This window comes from Panthera onca, chromosome A2 (genome assembly GCF_046562875.1).
Source record: "Panthera onca isolate mPanOnc1 chromosome A2, mPanOnc1 haplotype 2, whole genome shotgun sequence".
In the NCBI taxonomy this organism is placed as follows: domain Eukaryota; kingdom Metazoa; phylum Chordata; class Mammalia; order Carnivora; family Felidae; genus Panthera; species Panthera onca.
In genome coordinates, this window is record NC_138340.1 from 52,488,627 (window position 1) to 52,504,819 (window position 16,193).

At 49.0% G+C, this 16,193-nt stretch overlaps 1 protein-coding gene across 1 annotated transcript in view; it reads left to right on the forward strand.

The window, feature by feature from the left end:
- SLC6A1 (solute carrier family 6 member 1) overlaps positions 1 to 14,970 on the forward strand; it is a 44,018-nt gene extending 29,048 nt beyond the window's left edge. The window contains exons 7-16 of the mRNA XM_060631770.3: positions 273 to 405; positions 3,227 to 3,361; positions 3,580 to 3,683; positions 4,005 to 4,129; positions 5,500 to 5,612; positions 6,028 to 6,159; positions 7,638 to 7,740; positions 9,324 to 9,424; positions 10,280 to 10,447; positions 12,586 to 14,970. Of these exons, the coding sequence (XP_060487753.1) occupies positions 273 to 405; positions 3,227 to 3,361; positions 3,580 to 3,683; positions 4,005 to 4,129; positions 5,500 to 5,612; positions 6,028 to 6,159; positions 7,638 to 7,740; positions 9,324 to 9,424; positions 10,280 to 10,447; positions 12,586 to 12,690 (1,219 nt within the window). The 3' untranslated portion in view covers positions 12,691 to 14,970. The remainder of the gene's footprint in view (positions 1 to 272; positions 406 to 3,226; positions 3,362 to 3,579; positions 3,684 to 4,004; positions 4,130 to 5,499; positions 5,613 to 6,027; positions 6,160 to 7,637; positions 7,741 to 9,323; positions 9,425 to 10,279; positions 10,448 to 12,585) is intronic.
- The last annotated feature ends 1,223 nt before the right edge of the window (positions 14,971 to 16,193 follow it).

Sequence of the window (16,193 nt, forward strand, 5' to 3'; positions counted from 1 at the left end):
AATGAAGGTGAGGGTCTAGCTAGGAGGGCACTGCAGCCATGGTGAGCAATAAGGGTGGCCAGACTAAGGTTCCGGCAGGTCCCTTGAGCAAATAGCACACTCTCTGCCAATTAGTATAATGGACCCCACGGTCTCCAGCCAGCTCCTGGATCTCAGTGACCACAGATGTCAGCACAGTCCCAGTGGAGGATGTCATCTGTGTTCAGTCCCTGGGTACCCCCAGGTCACTCTAGCTCCCACGTGACTTTCTGCTCTCTCCACTGTTCCACCAGGCGGAATATGCATCAGATGACAGACGGGCTAGATAAGCCAGGTCAGATCCGCTGGCCTCTGGCCATCACCCTGGCCATCGCCTGGATCCTTGTGTATTTCTGTATCTGGAAGGGTGTTGGCTGGACTGGAAAGGTAAGGCCTGTGCACAGTGGGGACCAGAAGGGGACAGATCTACAAGGGGATTTCTGCTCTGGGCAAGGAGTCTGCACCTCAAGGAATCCCGTCGAACCTGGAGTGAAGCAGTTCTCTTCATCTCCCTCTGCCTTGGTTTCCTTTCCTATAAAATGGGAATAATAACACTACCTACCTTCTGGGCAGCTCTGAGGATTACATACCACAATGCAAGTCAGACAGTTACACAGAGCCATGACAAAACACGTGGTGAACTTTGCTCAAGGACCATTGAACAAACTGTCCCCGCACATCTCCACTGAGCCAGGCCTTGTAGGGTGATCCAGAGATGAATATTCCACATCCCAGCCTTTGAGGAGCATCAGAAATGGATCAATGAATGGTTAAATACTCAGGCCCTGTTCTGGAACAGTCCTGAGTTTAGATCCCAACTTCCCTGTTTACTTGGTTAGGAGACCTTAGACAGGTCACTGCTCTGAAACTCCATTTCCTTCTTTAAAAAATGGGGCTTATCTGTTGGTTTGTCATGAAAATCAAATGGGATGATGATTTTGTAAAGCTCTCAGCTAGCGAGAGGAATTGTACTTGTTTTGTTTTTGTTATTGGCAAGGGCAGAGCAGGTCAAGCTTGGAGGGGCGGGGAGGTCCATCCTGGGGACATCTGGGGAGCTCGCCAATCAAGTTAGGGGTAAGGGACTGGCCTCACTCCCATTCCTTTCTCCTTAAAGCCCCACCCCAGGAGTCCAGGGACAGAAGATGGCTCAGCCTGTCACTGGCCCTAGCCTGAAGGGAACTTAGAGGAGACCTGTCTGAGTTCTTATAGCAAGTAAGGGAGAGAAGGGATTTGAACTGAATCAGGCAAGAGCAGGGAGGTCCAGACTACCTAAGCTGATGTGAGCAAAACAGAACCTTAACAAATTCCATGCTTGGGCATGAGTGCAGGTGATGAAAAACTCACCAATTCCAGTCTGGTGGGACCTTTGGACCTACCAGTTCTCAGTTCCAAATCCAGTGTCAAAACCTCTCAAATGTGTCCTTAGACTAGGCAGTCAGGAGGAGGGCACAGGTGTCTCCCATCCCGATTTTAAGAAACAGAAGAATGTAGGGGCTAAAGGCACTGGAAGAAATAGAGCTCAGCTTGAATCTCAGGCCCCTGATTCCTAGCTGTGTGTGCTCGGGCAATCTATTTCACCTCTCTGTGCCTCAGTCTCCTCATCTGTTAAATGGATACAATAATAGTACCTTACAGGGTTGTCATAAAGACTGAGGAGAATAATCTATGCAGAATATGTAGCATATGCCTAGCCACCATATACCATATACCATGTAGACAATCCATGATATCAGTTATCTTTTGAGTGAGTCATCCAATCCATCAGTAAACACTTATTAAGCACCTAGTGTATACCTGACTCCATTCTGAACATGGAAGACAGATTAAAGTGTAAGACCTAGGCAATATATATTAAGCATGTTGTATGTCCTCTGAGTAGGCAGGTTGATTGTATCCATTTTCCAGACAGGAAAATTCTTGGTTCAGAGAGGATAAGAAATTGATCCAACGTCACACAGCTTATAGGTGCTGCAGATGTTTCAAATTCCTTTTTCCTAATTCCGAGTACAGTGGTGTTTCTAGTGGATTATGGCTGCCTTTCCTAACCCTGAAGAATCTCAGATCCATTGAGGGAAATGAAACTATGAAATACAAGGGTTATTGAATTTGAAAACTGCTCTTTCACAACAGCGGACAAAGAAGTGTAATCTCAGACAATGACATCAGTCTTTTGATTATCAATTTGGCAAAAAAAAAACCCCACATACTTTTTAATGATTATACTCAGTGCTGGCACCTTTGTGGGGTAGGTGCGCTCTGAAATGCTGGACAAAGTTCGGTTTCTGGAAGGTAATTGAGCAATATGGATCACAAGCCATTGAGAAATTTATCCCTTTTTAGTCAATAATTCTACTTCTACAAAATTTTCCCAAGAGTGGTATAATAATTTTCTGGACAAAGTTTTATATATAGGGGTGTCCAATGTTGTATTAGTGACATTCATATAAAATGCATAAAAAAGTTAGTGACATTCACATAAATGGATAACAGTAGGGGAAACTTTAAAAAGGATGGTAGAGCCTTCTGAGGGACTATTCTGCATAACTAAAGATCGCATTTTTAAGAGACAATAAAGCAATTTTTAGTAAAGAAATAAAGTTGTATGTACTGTGTTTTTGAATTTTAAACATGTTAAATGAAGATGCAAGTACATAATTTGAGCATCAGTTCGTAAGAAAATGTGACCATATATGCAAAGCAAATTCTCAAAAGATGAACATTAAAATGTTCACCCCCATGCTTTTATGTACTAGGCATTTATTGAGTGTTTCTTATATACCATGGGCCGTTCTAGGCACTGGGAAAACAGAACTGAACAAGACAAGTCCTCTCCTTCATGTAACTTAAATTCTAGGAGCTGTTGAAGGGAAATTTGTGTGTGTGTGTGTGTGTGTGTGTGTGTGTGTGTGTGTAAAATTTTCCTGACACCATATTGTACTTGAACAATTTAGACAAAAGTCAAAAAATAAAGGAGGGGTCGAGGGAAGGAAACTCCAGGTGCTGAGCTGGTTGGTTCATACTCCAAGGAGAGGCTTCAGAAAAGTGGACAAACACAGCCAGTTAGGAATCCAGGAAGGCTTCCTGGAGGAAGATGAACTGGAAGTAAGCCCAGGGCCACAGGAGATACTGATGTAGGTGAAGTGGGGGGAGGGGAAGAATGGGCGCGCTGGAGTGGGGGTGACGACTTCGTTGCCAACTCTTCTCCCAGGTGGTTTACTTCTCCGCCACCTATCCGTACATCATGCTGATCATCCTGTTCTTCCGTGGAGTTACGCTGCCCGGGGCCAAGGAGGGCATCCTCTTCTACATCACGCCCAACTTCCGCAAGCTGTCCGACTCTGAGGTGAGTGCCTTCCCAGGGCCCCGCCCCTCTGGCCGGGTGAAGGGCCCACCTGAGTCCTGAGCCACCGTTTACCAGCTTTAGGAAAAGTTCCTGTACCTCTCTATCCCTCATGGAAACCAAGATGGTTGCCAGGTAGAGCTGGTTACCACGTGTAAAAGGCCATGGGGCACTGTGGCAATGATTATAATTTTGACTAGTTTTTGATCATCCACTTATAGGTGTGGCTGGATGCGGCAACCCAGATCTTCTTCTCCTATGGACTGGGCCTGGGATCCCTGATCGCTCTCGGGAGCTATAACTCCTTCCACAACAATGTCTACAGGTGAGGGAGCCCAAGAGCCCCTTCCTTCCCGGCCACGCCTCTCTAAGGTCAAGCCTGCATGTGACCACGCCCCCGTACAGACTACGCCCCCTGGCCTATCTCTACTTTCAGCTCCACTCCTCTCTAAGCCGATTCCTTTGTGGCCACTCCTTCCTCTTCCACCCCTTCCCTGGGATGGGGTGGGGGCACCTGCCCTGTGGCCCTTCTCCCAGGCATCCTTTTCTGCCCCTGCCCCTCATCCCTCAGCCCTCCTAACCACTGCTCCTAGCTCGCCTCCTGACCGGCCCCACCCTCACTGACTCCACCCTTTCCTCTCTGCAGGGACTCCATCATTGTCTGCTGTATCAATTCGTGCACCAGCATGTTCGCAGGATTTGTCATCTTTTCCATCGTGGGCTTCATGGCCCATGTCACCAAGAGGTCCATTGCTGATGTGGCGGCCTCAGGTTCGGGCCGCCCATTGGAGGGCACGGGCTCCTGGGGTGGGAGGGGATAACGCGCGGCATCTGTGGCCATCGTCAACATCACCAGCAGCAGCCTGGGGACAAGCCTTCGGGCAGAGGGAAGAGCCAGTACACAGGCCTGGAGACAGGGATGAGTGTGGTGTGTGGGCTCCCTGGCATTGAGCATCACTATGTGCCAGGCAGGGCACGGAGCATTTTAGTTGGAACGCCTCTCTGAAACTTTCCAACACGACGGAGTGGACACTTTTGTTATCCCATTTACTAGGTGAGGAAACTGAGGCTCATGGACCACGTTCTCCAGCTAGAAAAGTGGTGGAATTGGAATTGAACATCCACCTAGCCGATCAAGAACCCTGGGCTCTTAATCCCGTGACCATACTGGCTCTTCCAAGCACAATGCTGCCTTTTGCAGGGAGGAGACAGACTCTTTCTTGCCCCCTGGGATATAAACCTTGTTCCAACTCAGACATGCTCACCACCCTGACACAAAGTGCCTGAATCTTTGCTTTTGTCCCACTGCCAAACACATCCTCACCAAGCAGGCTGTACCCACTCTGTTCACCACACAGTCATCAGTGCTGCAGGGTCCCAGGAGAACCCCAGGCAACCCTCACCTCCCTACTCACCCAAGAAAGCAGTGAGATGAGGGCCCCACTGTGTACACAACAGAGGCCCTGAGGCTCAGGGAGGCATCTTCTCAATCATGGAGAACTGGGCTGGTCATGTGGAAAGGAACTTTCTCCACTGATGTCATCTTCCCTCCAATGGCCAGCTCGTTTCTCTGGGACTCCCCAGCCGCCACCCCCCTTTCCTGAGCCAGACCCAGGGAGGATACAGTTTCTTTCCTTCTCCTTCTAAGGTTTCCCCTGATCTCTTGACTACCCCCTACCCAGATGCTCAAACACAATATTGATCTCTTTAAGCCTTCTCCTTCCCTGTGCTCCCCAAAGGTACCACCGTCCAGGAGCCAGGACAGCCCCAGCATCATTCTGGACCCTTCCTTCACCTTCACTCCACAAACCAGCCAATACCAGGACCTGCCCTTTCCACCTCCTCACTATCTCTCCATCGGGTCATCTCTCTGCACCCGCACTGTCCCCACTGCTGGTCAAGCCACCAAAGTCCCTCATTTCATCTCACTGGCACCCTGGCCTCCAGACATAACCCTACTCCCTCCCCTGCCCACACGCACTCTGTATCCTCATCTAGGAAAAGGGGGGCTGACAACACTCACCCAAAAGGTTACTCTGAAGATGAAATGCAATAAAACTTAGAACGTGGGTAGTGTGCTGGGTATGCTGTAGGGGCTCAGTACCTTTTTTTTGTTTTATTTTTTACCCTTCACTCCACAGGCCCTGGCTTGGCATTCCTGGCATACCCGGAGGCAGTGACCCAGCTGCCCATCTCTCCCCTCTGGGCCATCCTCTTCTTCTCAATGCTGCTGATGCTGGGCATTGACAGCCAGGTGAGGATGGCCTCCCTGGCACTTTGAAGAGCCCCCAGCCAGCTTTGTGGGTCTGGGAATAAGCAGGGAGAGGAGGCCATTGTCTCAGGCCCCCAGGAAGATGGTCAAGAGTTTCAGACCCCTAGCCTGTTCCACCACATGAGACTTCAGGGATCAGCTCATCCACTTTCCCCATTTTCCAGATGGGGAAACTGATGTCCAGAGGGAAAGGACCCCAGCGAGTTCCCTGGACTGATGTCCAGAGGGAAGGGTCACAAAGAGAGGCAGAGGCAGAATCAGGCCTGGATCCTGGGGCCCTCCTAGCCCTGCTATCCCGACATTGCCGGACCCCTTGGGTCTTGCCCCAGAGAGTCAGGCTTTGGGTGGGTTGGGGCTGGGGTCCGCTGCATGTGGCTGACCTTTGACCCCCTTGAAGTTCTGCACCGTGGAGGGCTTTATCACGGCCCTGGTGGACGAGTATCCCAGACTTCTCCGCAACCGCAGGGAGCTCTTCATTGCTGCTGTCTGCATCGTGTCCTACCTGATTGGCCTCTCTAACATCACCCAGGTGAGCTCACTGGGCACGTGGCTCGCCTCTGGTGCAGCCACTTCCAGGTCCTCTCCACCCCAACCTTGTACTATGTCACCCTTCGTCTTTTCGTTGAGCACCATCTCTGTTCCAAGCCCTGTACACACAGCAGTGGGTCAGACAGGGTCCCCGCCCTTAGGGTGGGATGGTGGGAAACACACACACTGAGTTAGAAATGATAAGACACAGCTAGAGAATACAGCCCGTACCCCAGCCAGGGGCACCCAGGACTGCTTCCTGGAGGAAGGGATACAGAGACTGTGTTTTTAAAAACTCACAAAAATTAACTGGAGAGTCGAGCTGGAGTTGAGCCTTTGACATCAATACTGTCTCTTCTTCTTGTTCCCACTTTTCTTTTTTCTATCGATATTAATGAGCACTCCTGTCTGCATTCAAGGCCCTCCTGGTCTAGTCAGAAGACATACATATAGCTGATGAATTGTACAATAAATATAAATGACCCTAAAGCCATGAGCTCAGCCCTGTGGGTCTGCTTTATGATTGGCAAAACTACCCCTGGATTCAAATATAGCTCATTCCCAGAATATTGTTCATTTATTCCTTTATTCCTCCATAGTTGTTAAACATTCACCGTGGGCCTAGCAGGACACTGGAGATTCAACAGTTAACGTGACAGACACAGTATCTGCTCTCTTGGGGCTTACACTTGGGTGGGCAAGACTGACATACAAATTAGATCATTTCAGAGAGTGTTTAGTGCCCCCCCAAAAAAAGGGCAGTGGGACAGGGAATGACCAGTGAGAGTGGGAGGGATGCTACCTCAGACAGAGTAGTCAGGAGAGGGCCCTCTGAGGAAGTGGCAGTTGAGCTGAAACTCAAATGATAAGGAAGAGACAGCCAGGGGAAGATCGAGCTGGGGGAATAAAGCATAGCAGGTGCTAAGGTCCTGAGGTGGGCATGGGCTTGGTAAGTTTGAGGAGCAGAGGGAGTGAGGGGACAGATGTTGGGGATGCAGAACCACATCATGCAGGACCTTGCTGTCCAAAGCCATTTGTATTTTGTATTGTACTGCATTGCATTGCAATGTATTGTATTGTATTGTATTGTATTGTATTTTAATCTCTCAACTTTTGATGTGTTATATTTATGTCTTGTGTAATCCATGGAAGTTTTTAAGCAGGGAAGAGGCACAACTGATTTAACTTTGTGGAGAGCTGGCTCTAATGACCAGCTCCTCTCTCAGTCCTCCAGCATTCCCAGGAATGGGATGTTTTTCTTCCCCAGACATTTTCTTCCCAATTCCCAGGGAGGCAGTGATCACCTCCTCTCACAGTCACTGGGCCCTCGATGCTTCTTTCAATCTTCCCTTAAGCCTTCTCCCTGCAGCATCGTCTAACACTTACCTGGCCAGACTGCAAAGGCCATGTGGTCTGTGAACTGCGTGTCCTGGGCACTGGCCGGAAGTGGACCCCCTCTTACTTCTTTTCCTCTTTTAGGGAGGCATTTATGTCTTCAAACTGTTTGATTACTACTCTGCCAGCGGCATGAGCCTACTCTTCCTTGTGTTCTTCGAATGTGTCTCCATTTCCTGGTTTTATGGTGAGTGTCGACTCCTTCCTCCTACCCTCCCTCATTCATTCATTCAGTCAGTCAGTCATTCCTTTCTTCAGTTATCATTCAACAAAGACAACTTGAACACCAAGCCCTTTCTATACATTAGTTTACAACTGACCCTTGAACAACCCGGGTTGAAACGGCACAGTCTGCTTATTCTGCATGTAAATATAGTGCAGTGTTTTTTCTGATACTTTTTTCAGTATAGTATGGTGCTATAAATGTATTTTCTCTTCCTTCAGATTTTCTTAATCACATTTGTTTTCTCTAGCTTACTTCATTGTAAAAACACGGTACATAATGCATAGAACATACCAAATGTGTATTAGTCAACTGTTATTGGTAAGGCTTCTACTCAGCAGTAAGTTATTGGTGGTTATGTTTGTGGAGAGTCAGAAGTTATATGCAGATTTTTGGCTGCATGTTGGGGGATCAGCGCCCCTGGCTGCTACATTGCTCAAAGGTCAACTGTCGTCAGTCCTTACAACAATCTGATGAAGTTAGCACAGGAGATTCTATGCTTAGAAGATGGTATAAGACCGGTTAAATACATTCGTCGGAAATGGGAGCCAAAGTTTCTTCATAAATTTTGGGATAAGAGCATTTGAGATTTTATCTAGAAAAGTAAAACCAGGGGTTCCTGGGTGGTTCGGTTTGTTAGGCGTCTGATTCTTGATCTCAGCTCAGGTCTTGATCTCAGGGTCGTGAATTCAAAGCCCCACGTTGGGCTCCACATTGGGCATGAAGCCTACTTAAAACAAACAAACTACAAAAAAAAGTTCTGAAGTTAAATATGTAACAAAAATGGGGCTATAATTAAAGGTATGCACTACCTTAGAACAAAGAATGGAGTAAACAGTGATTTTATGTGTGTGTGTGTTTTTTTTATGGCCTAAGTTTCCAGACCCCGCTACGTGATAGTCCAAAGTAATCCTCCCCTGCACTTTGATTATCACAGCAAGACGATTTTGAACTGTTTTCCTGGGTCCCTCTTAGTCCTTGATAGCCACTGTTCCTTCTTCACCTCCTCCTCCTCCTTGTCATCTCCCGCCTCACTCCCAACTGGCCTAATGCTGTCAGATCCTCACTGGTCAGTGGCTCTGCTTAGAATTCGGGCAATGCCCAACGTCAGTCTTGGGAACTTCATGACACCTGTGATTTTCTGCCAGCTTTGAGGTTCTTCTTTGCAGTCTGTCCCCGGTTGCTTATAGCATCAGATCATCAGGGGAAAACGCCCTGTCCAGCAGAGCCTTGAAGAAATGTCTAGGCTAGCTGTTGGGTGGGAGGGACATTGAGAGAGGCGGGGACATCTTTATGAGCATATCCTTTTGTTGGTGGGTATTTTCATGTGAAGGTGCCTGGCTTTCCCACACAACCCACACGCTGGGGGGTTTGGTTATTGAATGCTTAGATCGCGAGGACCCCAGGGAGCATTAGCCCCCTGTTACAGACAAAGAAGCGGAAGCTCCGAGAGGTCAGGTGACTTACCCGTGGTCATACTGCAAGAAAGTGGCAGATTGGGGCTTCGAGCTCATTCATCCCTGCTGCTCTTGCTCCAAATGTCACAGGTGTCAACCGATTCTATGACAACATCCAAGAGATGGTTGGCTCCAGGCCCTGCATCTGGTGGAAACTCTGCTGGTCCTTCTTCACCCCAATCATTGTAGCGGTAAGGACAAGGCTTGACCAGCCCTGTTAGCGTGAGGCCAGACCAGGCCCTGGGGCCACTCAGGTCCAGAGAGAAACTTCTGGAAGCAAAGGCGCCCATTCTGTAATAATACTACTGCCTCCCGTTTGCTGAGCATCTGCTTTGTGCCCTGCATAGTACCGTGGTACGTTACATGGTACATTACACCATCCTCACAAACCTCAGCAAAATAGGCATTCTTGTGCCTGCTTTACCGCTGAGGGACCCAGGCTCAGCCTGCCAGCATCACCCAGCTAGTTGGTACTGCGTTCAAAACAGGCGGGCCCGATTCTGAAGCTCAAACCAAGGGAGGCCTCTTATTCTCAGCATCCTTCATTGCCTTAGGCAGGAGGAAGCTGAGGCATGAGCAGGCCTAGGAGGGCTGCCCCAGTCCTTGGGGTGGGGGCTAGGCCACTCTGTATGTTGTGTCCTGCACAAAGACACTGGGCTGATGGACGACCAGAGGCTGATTTCCAGTCCTCATTCTGCTTGCCAAGCTGCTTATCTTGGAGGAACGGTCCTCCCAGAGAGGGCACCAACTTCAAACTGGTCCTCCCGGAAGGACTGCCATTTTCTGCTGGTTCTCACAGAGAGGGAACCTTTGGCTATTGGTCCTTCCCGAAGTGGGTGCCTTTTTCTATTCTATACAAAGATGTCTTATGTACCAGCAGTGGCCTTGGGTGCAGGATTCCCAAGATACTGGGCCCTTATGAGGGTCAACCTCATGGCGAAGGAGGTGGTCAGTGGACCTATCAGCTTCAGGGTCTAGAAAGAGGCCTCGATTGTCCAATCTGGGTGACTGACTGTGCGCCATCCCCTCTCCTCCACCCTCCCCAGGGCGTGTTCATTTTCAGCGCTGTGCAGATGACTCCTCTCACCATGGGGAACTACGTTTTCCCCAAGTGGGGCCAGGGCGTGGGCTGGCTCATGGCTCTGTCTTCCATGGTCCTCATCCCTGGTTACATGGCCTACATGTTCCTCACCTTAAAGGGCTCTCTGAAGCAGGTAAGCCCCTTCTACACCCTTTAGATTGCTAGTCCCCTTACCCTGCTGTGCTGGGCACAGCCCCCTACCCTTGCGGAGCTCACAGTCTAGTTAGGATACAGACAGGCCAATATCCAATGACAATAGGGTGTTAGAAGTCCCATGATTTGGGGGCGCCTGGGTGGCGCAGTCGGTTGAGCGTCCGACTTCAGCCAGGTCACGATCTCACGGTCCGTGAGTTCGAGCCCCGCGTCGGGCTCTGGGCTGATGGCTCAGAGCCTGGAGCCTGTTTCCGATTCTGTGTCTCCCTCTTTCTCTGTCCCTCCCCCGTTCATGCTCTGTCTCTCTCTGTCCCAAAAATAAATAAAAAAATTTATAAAAAAAAAAAAAAAAAAAAAAAAGAAGTCCCATGATTTGGGTAAATCAAGGAAGTGGGTTAGCCCTGCCCGGGCTGGGAAGGGTTAAGAAAGGCTTCTTGAAAGAGGAGATAGCTAAGAAGGTGCCTAAGGATGAGCCAGCGGTAAAAGTATAAGCACAGAAAGAATGTTTCTAGAAGGGGATGGAAAGGAAGCATTTGCAAAGGCCTAGGGGTATAAACTGCATATGGTGAACTGAAGGCAGAGAACTGTGACTGAATGGTAGAGAGGGGTGCAGAGGGGATGATAAGAGATGAGGTTGGGCATGTAAGAAGGTCAGGCTCATGAAGGGCTTTGAAAATTAGGACAAGAACTTTGGACTTTCTCCTGAGGGCAGAGGGGAGCCTCAAAGGTTTGAAACAGGTGAAGGGTAGGGTCGGATGTATTGAGGGCTTACTCTAGACCTCTTTTGTGGGCTTGATAAAGACAAAACGTGGTCTTACCCTTGAGGAAAGATAATGTAAAGCATGCTGCCCTCAGCAGGGGCCTGCTAGCACATTCTAGGCCCATACCAGCTCTTTGTTAAGTTATATGGACTTCTCAAGTGAAACAAGGCCATGTTGCAAGTACCCAAGTGCTAGAGATATTGATGGAGTAACTGCACGCTGAGATTTCACTGAGGAGAAGTGATAATCAGAATGTGGAGGGCCTGGGATCAGTGGTTCTCAACCTTATTTCTACTAAGATGGACCTTCCAGACCAATCAGAGCCAGAAGAGGGAGCTCTATGGTCTGCGGCCTAAGGAGGACAAGGTGGAGGCTTGTGCGTAGCCCCTGGGCCAGGCTCCTCCTTTCACAGATGGAGAAACTGAGATCAGGTGGGATAAAATACTTCCCCACCCCTTGCAGTAAGTCATTAAGTCATTAGAGGAGCTGAGGCTTACAGCCCCTTCTTCCAACTCCAGGCCCAATGCTTTCATTTTCCACAATCCTCTGCTGAGTGCCCAAAGGCAGCCAGGTCTTGGAGTGGCAGAGAGGCAAAGGCAGTGCATTTGAGGAGGGGAGCTCAGCCTGTGCAAAGGCCCAGAGGTGGGCATCTCTGAAGACAGTGCATTATCTGAAGGGACAGGATTTCAGGGAATATGTGTAGAGAAGGTAGTGGGACATCCATTCAGGAAATACATATTGAACCCCTACTATGTGACAGTATTATCAGTGCTAGAGACTCATTTTGCCGTGAGAAAAATAGGCAAAAATCCCACCCTCCTGGGGCTTACATTCTAGTAGAGGAAGACCAACAATTAACAAAATAAAAACGTGTTAGATAAGGATGAGTACTGTGGAGAAAAATAAAGTAGAAAGGGGTTTTAGGGAGTGCTGAGCAAGGCCTTGCTGAGAAGGTAACACTGAGCCAAGACCTAAGGAGGTAGAGATTGAGCTAATTATCTGAGAGGAAGGATGTACCAGACAGGGCGAGTGCAAAGGCCCTGAGGCAGGTGTATGTTTGGCGTGCCTGAGGAGCAGTGAGGAGACCAGTGTGGCTGGAGTGGAGTAAGTGGTGGGGAGGGCAGGAGCGGCAGGGAGAGGGCCAGTGGGGAGCTATTACAATAACCCAAATGTGACAGATGCCACTCGGCCTGGGTAGGAACATGGGAGAGTATGGAGGATGTGGGGGTGAGGCTGGAGTCTGGGGGGGCACTCTGAAGGCAGAACAGGCAGGCAGGACAGACCTGAAAGGGGGGTGGGGGAAGGGAGCGGCCGGTCTTCCTCCCCCCACAGCCCAAATTCTCCCCGGCGCCCGCAGCGCATCCAGGTCATGATCCAGCCCAGTGAAGACATCGTCCGCCCCGAGAATGGCCCGGAGCAGCCCCAGGCCAGCGGCTCAGCCAGCAAAGAGGCCTACATCTAGGGGCGTCTGGCGGCTCCCCGACCCGACACTCTCACCCCCCCGACCTGGCTGAACGTGACCACCGCTTGCTGTCTGAAGATACCGTCTGTCTCAACCTACCTCGAGTGACGGCGAGTCCAGACATCATCACCATGCAGAGAGAGGGGAGGTGGGGGACAGTCACACCCCTGGTGGGCCCCGCCAGGGGCAGAGATACCCCACGGCTCCAGCACCTGTAGGCTGGTGACCTTTTTAATCCAGGCCCCATAAGCATCAAGCAATCAGCCTTTGTGACTGTGTGATAAATCCTTTTCATCCTGCCTGAGAGTGTGGTGTGGTGTGGCCACACACCTCGAGGCTTTTAGTCATGTTCCTGACTGTTCTCTTACTGCCGAAACCCACGACTCTTATCTCGGACTTCGCAGGAGTTCGGTTCCGTCAGAACGCTGCTCTGTACACACGAAAAGGGCATTTCGTATAATGGGGATTTCCAGGGAGAGCTCACTTGTACGAAGCAGGGAGCCGGCAGAGCTCTTACTTTCATTTTTTTGTTTATCCTTCCCGAGGCAGCTGGACAAAACAACCCCCCCCCCCCCCCCCCCCGAGGACCTCCATCCTTGTTCCCTGAGCTGCATCTCCAGCAATCTGTGAAGCGTCCTTCCCTGCCCCCTTCCCGCCAGGCCATTCTGATTGCACCTGGCCCAACAGCCATCATTCCAGACCGCCCAGCTCTCCCTCGCTCCCTCCTTGGAAAACTGCCACAAGCACAATTGATTTTTTTATCGCCATTCTGGGGGCCTGAGGTCCCTCTGGGGAAATTCCCTAATCAGGAGCCCCAGTTTCTCTGAGGCTGCCCCATTTTATGGAACGCAGATCAGGTGCGGAGGAAATCAAGGCGAAGGTTCGTCTGTCCTTGAGTCAAAATGGATGCGGTTCTCTTTCTGGCTCCCCTTTCTGCTGTGTCCTCACTGCCGCCCCTAGTCAAAATGCTGCCTTCTTCATTCATATTCCTCAGCGGGAATCCCCTCACTGCCAGGAAAATCTCCCCAGCCCACTAACTGAGGAGCAAGTGTTAACCCCGACCACCCCCACCCCCCCCCAAAGTGCTTCCAAGATTAAACTACTTCGTGGAGAAGTACTATTTGTTTCTTTCCGGAACTGGGCTCCGTGGTGGTGGTGGTGGTGCTGGTGCTGGTGGACAGCAAATCTGGCAAAGACACTTTCTTGCAAGTTCCGGTGACTCAGCGTTTCTCATTTGCCAGGAAGATGGGTTCCCATGTAGCAAACTGTATGTTGTGCCCCGTAGCTCCTTAGCTAGTTAGCTCACAAATCGTGTTTTACGACTAATCCTTAATAATTATGGTGAATTAACTGTGACCGTGGGTTTTTTAATCTCTTGTCATTCTCATCCGACAGTGACCAGCATACCAATTCTCGCAATAAGGTATGACCCTCAGAATATTAAGCACATCCTTGTAGAGAAAACAAAAAGTACGTGTACACGTAGAAAGGCACACACCTATACGTTCATCCTCGCGCGTGGTATATAGGGTCTTACTTGGTAACGTGTAGGGAATCTCAGACCTTTTCCTGAGGTCATCTGTAAAATAGTCTCATTGCTAAGGCATCCCACATGCCAACTGGTGAATCCATGATCAAGATGCTTACGTGTTGTTACATTGTAGGGTTTAGGATGAAAGGAACCCTTCACTGTGTCTCATGGTCCCACCTCCCCAGCCTGTGTGAATTCCTTTAGAATAAGGGCAGGAAGACTTCTGACATTCTCTTTGTCCTTCAATGTGAAACTAAGACCAAGTCTTTCCAAGATAAATGCAGTGTACTTAATGTTTGTAAGCAAATCTAATTGAGATGTTTGGCAAGAAATCCCCTAACTGATTTCCATCCAAACCTACTTATATAGCACAATATTCCGTGTCGTACAATTTCTGTGAGAACTGTGAATATGTGTACCTTTTTTTAGTATTTGCCCTGGGGGAGAAGATATTGTATTATCATATATGCTTTTTTTGCAATAAGGATTTATTCTCAGAACATCAAGTAAATCTATCTCTATATAAAAAAAATATATGTAATATATACATATTCAAACTATATACAGAGCCTGTTTTAAAAAAAATTACACTATTATTTAGAAAAATTATCTGTTCTATGGACCAAATGTAAAATATTTATAAATGAAGATGCATTTTAAATGTCTATAAATGGTGTCATAACTAGAGCACGGGCGTTATGTACGTTTCTAAGAATTTAGAGGAAAAATAATAAAGGTTCTATGATATACGATGGCAGACCTTCAGTTCTTTGGATTGCGGATACAAGAGCCTCGTTCACTGGAACAGCAACACATACACACAAAACTGCTTTTTTCCCCAACAGGGAGAGAGATGTGGGCTCAAAACTCCAGAAAGATACAGCTGGGCTTCCCAAAACCCTGGAATGAGTGAATAAAAAGTGACTCTGAGCTACGTAAGGGAGGTTTTTTCACTCATAAGCAGGGCTCTGAAAGGCCACAACTCTCTGTTAAACTGCAAGCTGTGGGGCGCCTGGGTGGCGCAGTTGGTTAAGCGTCCGACTTCAGCCAGGTCACGATCTCGCGGTCTGTGAGTTCGAGCCCCGCGTCGGGCTCTGGGCTGATGGCTCGGAGCCTGGAGCCTGTTTCCGATTCTGTGTCTCCCTCTCTCTCTGCCCCTCCCCCGTTCATGCTCTCTCTCTGTCCCAAAAATAAATAAAAAACGTTGAAAAAAAATTTAAAAAAATAAATAAATAAATAAACTGCAAGCTGCCTCCCACCCAGAAGGAAGACAGCAGGGCTCTAGGAAACAGCACCCCATCATATGCTTCCTTACTTGAGTCACTTCTTCATACGAGCCAACTGCTTGCCCTGAAAATGATGGCATGGAAGGGAAGGGAAAGATACGGCACCCCATTCTTTCCCCGATCAGAAAGCAGAAGTTGGGGGTATGGGCGCATGTGCACACCTCAGGAGGTGAAATCGAAACACCTCTGTTTTGTGTTTCTCCTGTTCTGGAAAGAATGAAAGGCACGTGCGTGTACAAGTTCTGAAATACGTAGTCTGTAATTCGCATAGAAGTTACGGGCTCTTCCATTGGCATTTGCGGAGTATGAAGATGAACAGTAGATCGTCTGCTGAAGATTTAGATGTTAAATTTTCCTTTACTTAGAAGGATATAAAGTAGCAAATTCTAAAACACCACGACTGGTCAAGAGAAAGACCACGGAAGGAAGGAAAAGCCTTATACTCTAGTACCTTTATTGGCACTTTTTTCCAGCTCGTTGAACACGGGGGCCCTGCATTTGCCGTCTTCCCTGGAACCTGCGGGTAAAGTACTGCCCTGGGGAAGGCCAGTGCCTCCACAGAGCTTCCAGCTCTGGATGTGTGATGGACAGCCTCATGCCGCTGGTCAGCAGGGCCCAGGCCGAGGGACAGCAAGGATAAGCCAGCTCCCTCCAGCTCTTCTGTGAGCACTTCCAGCTCTCACAGC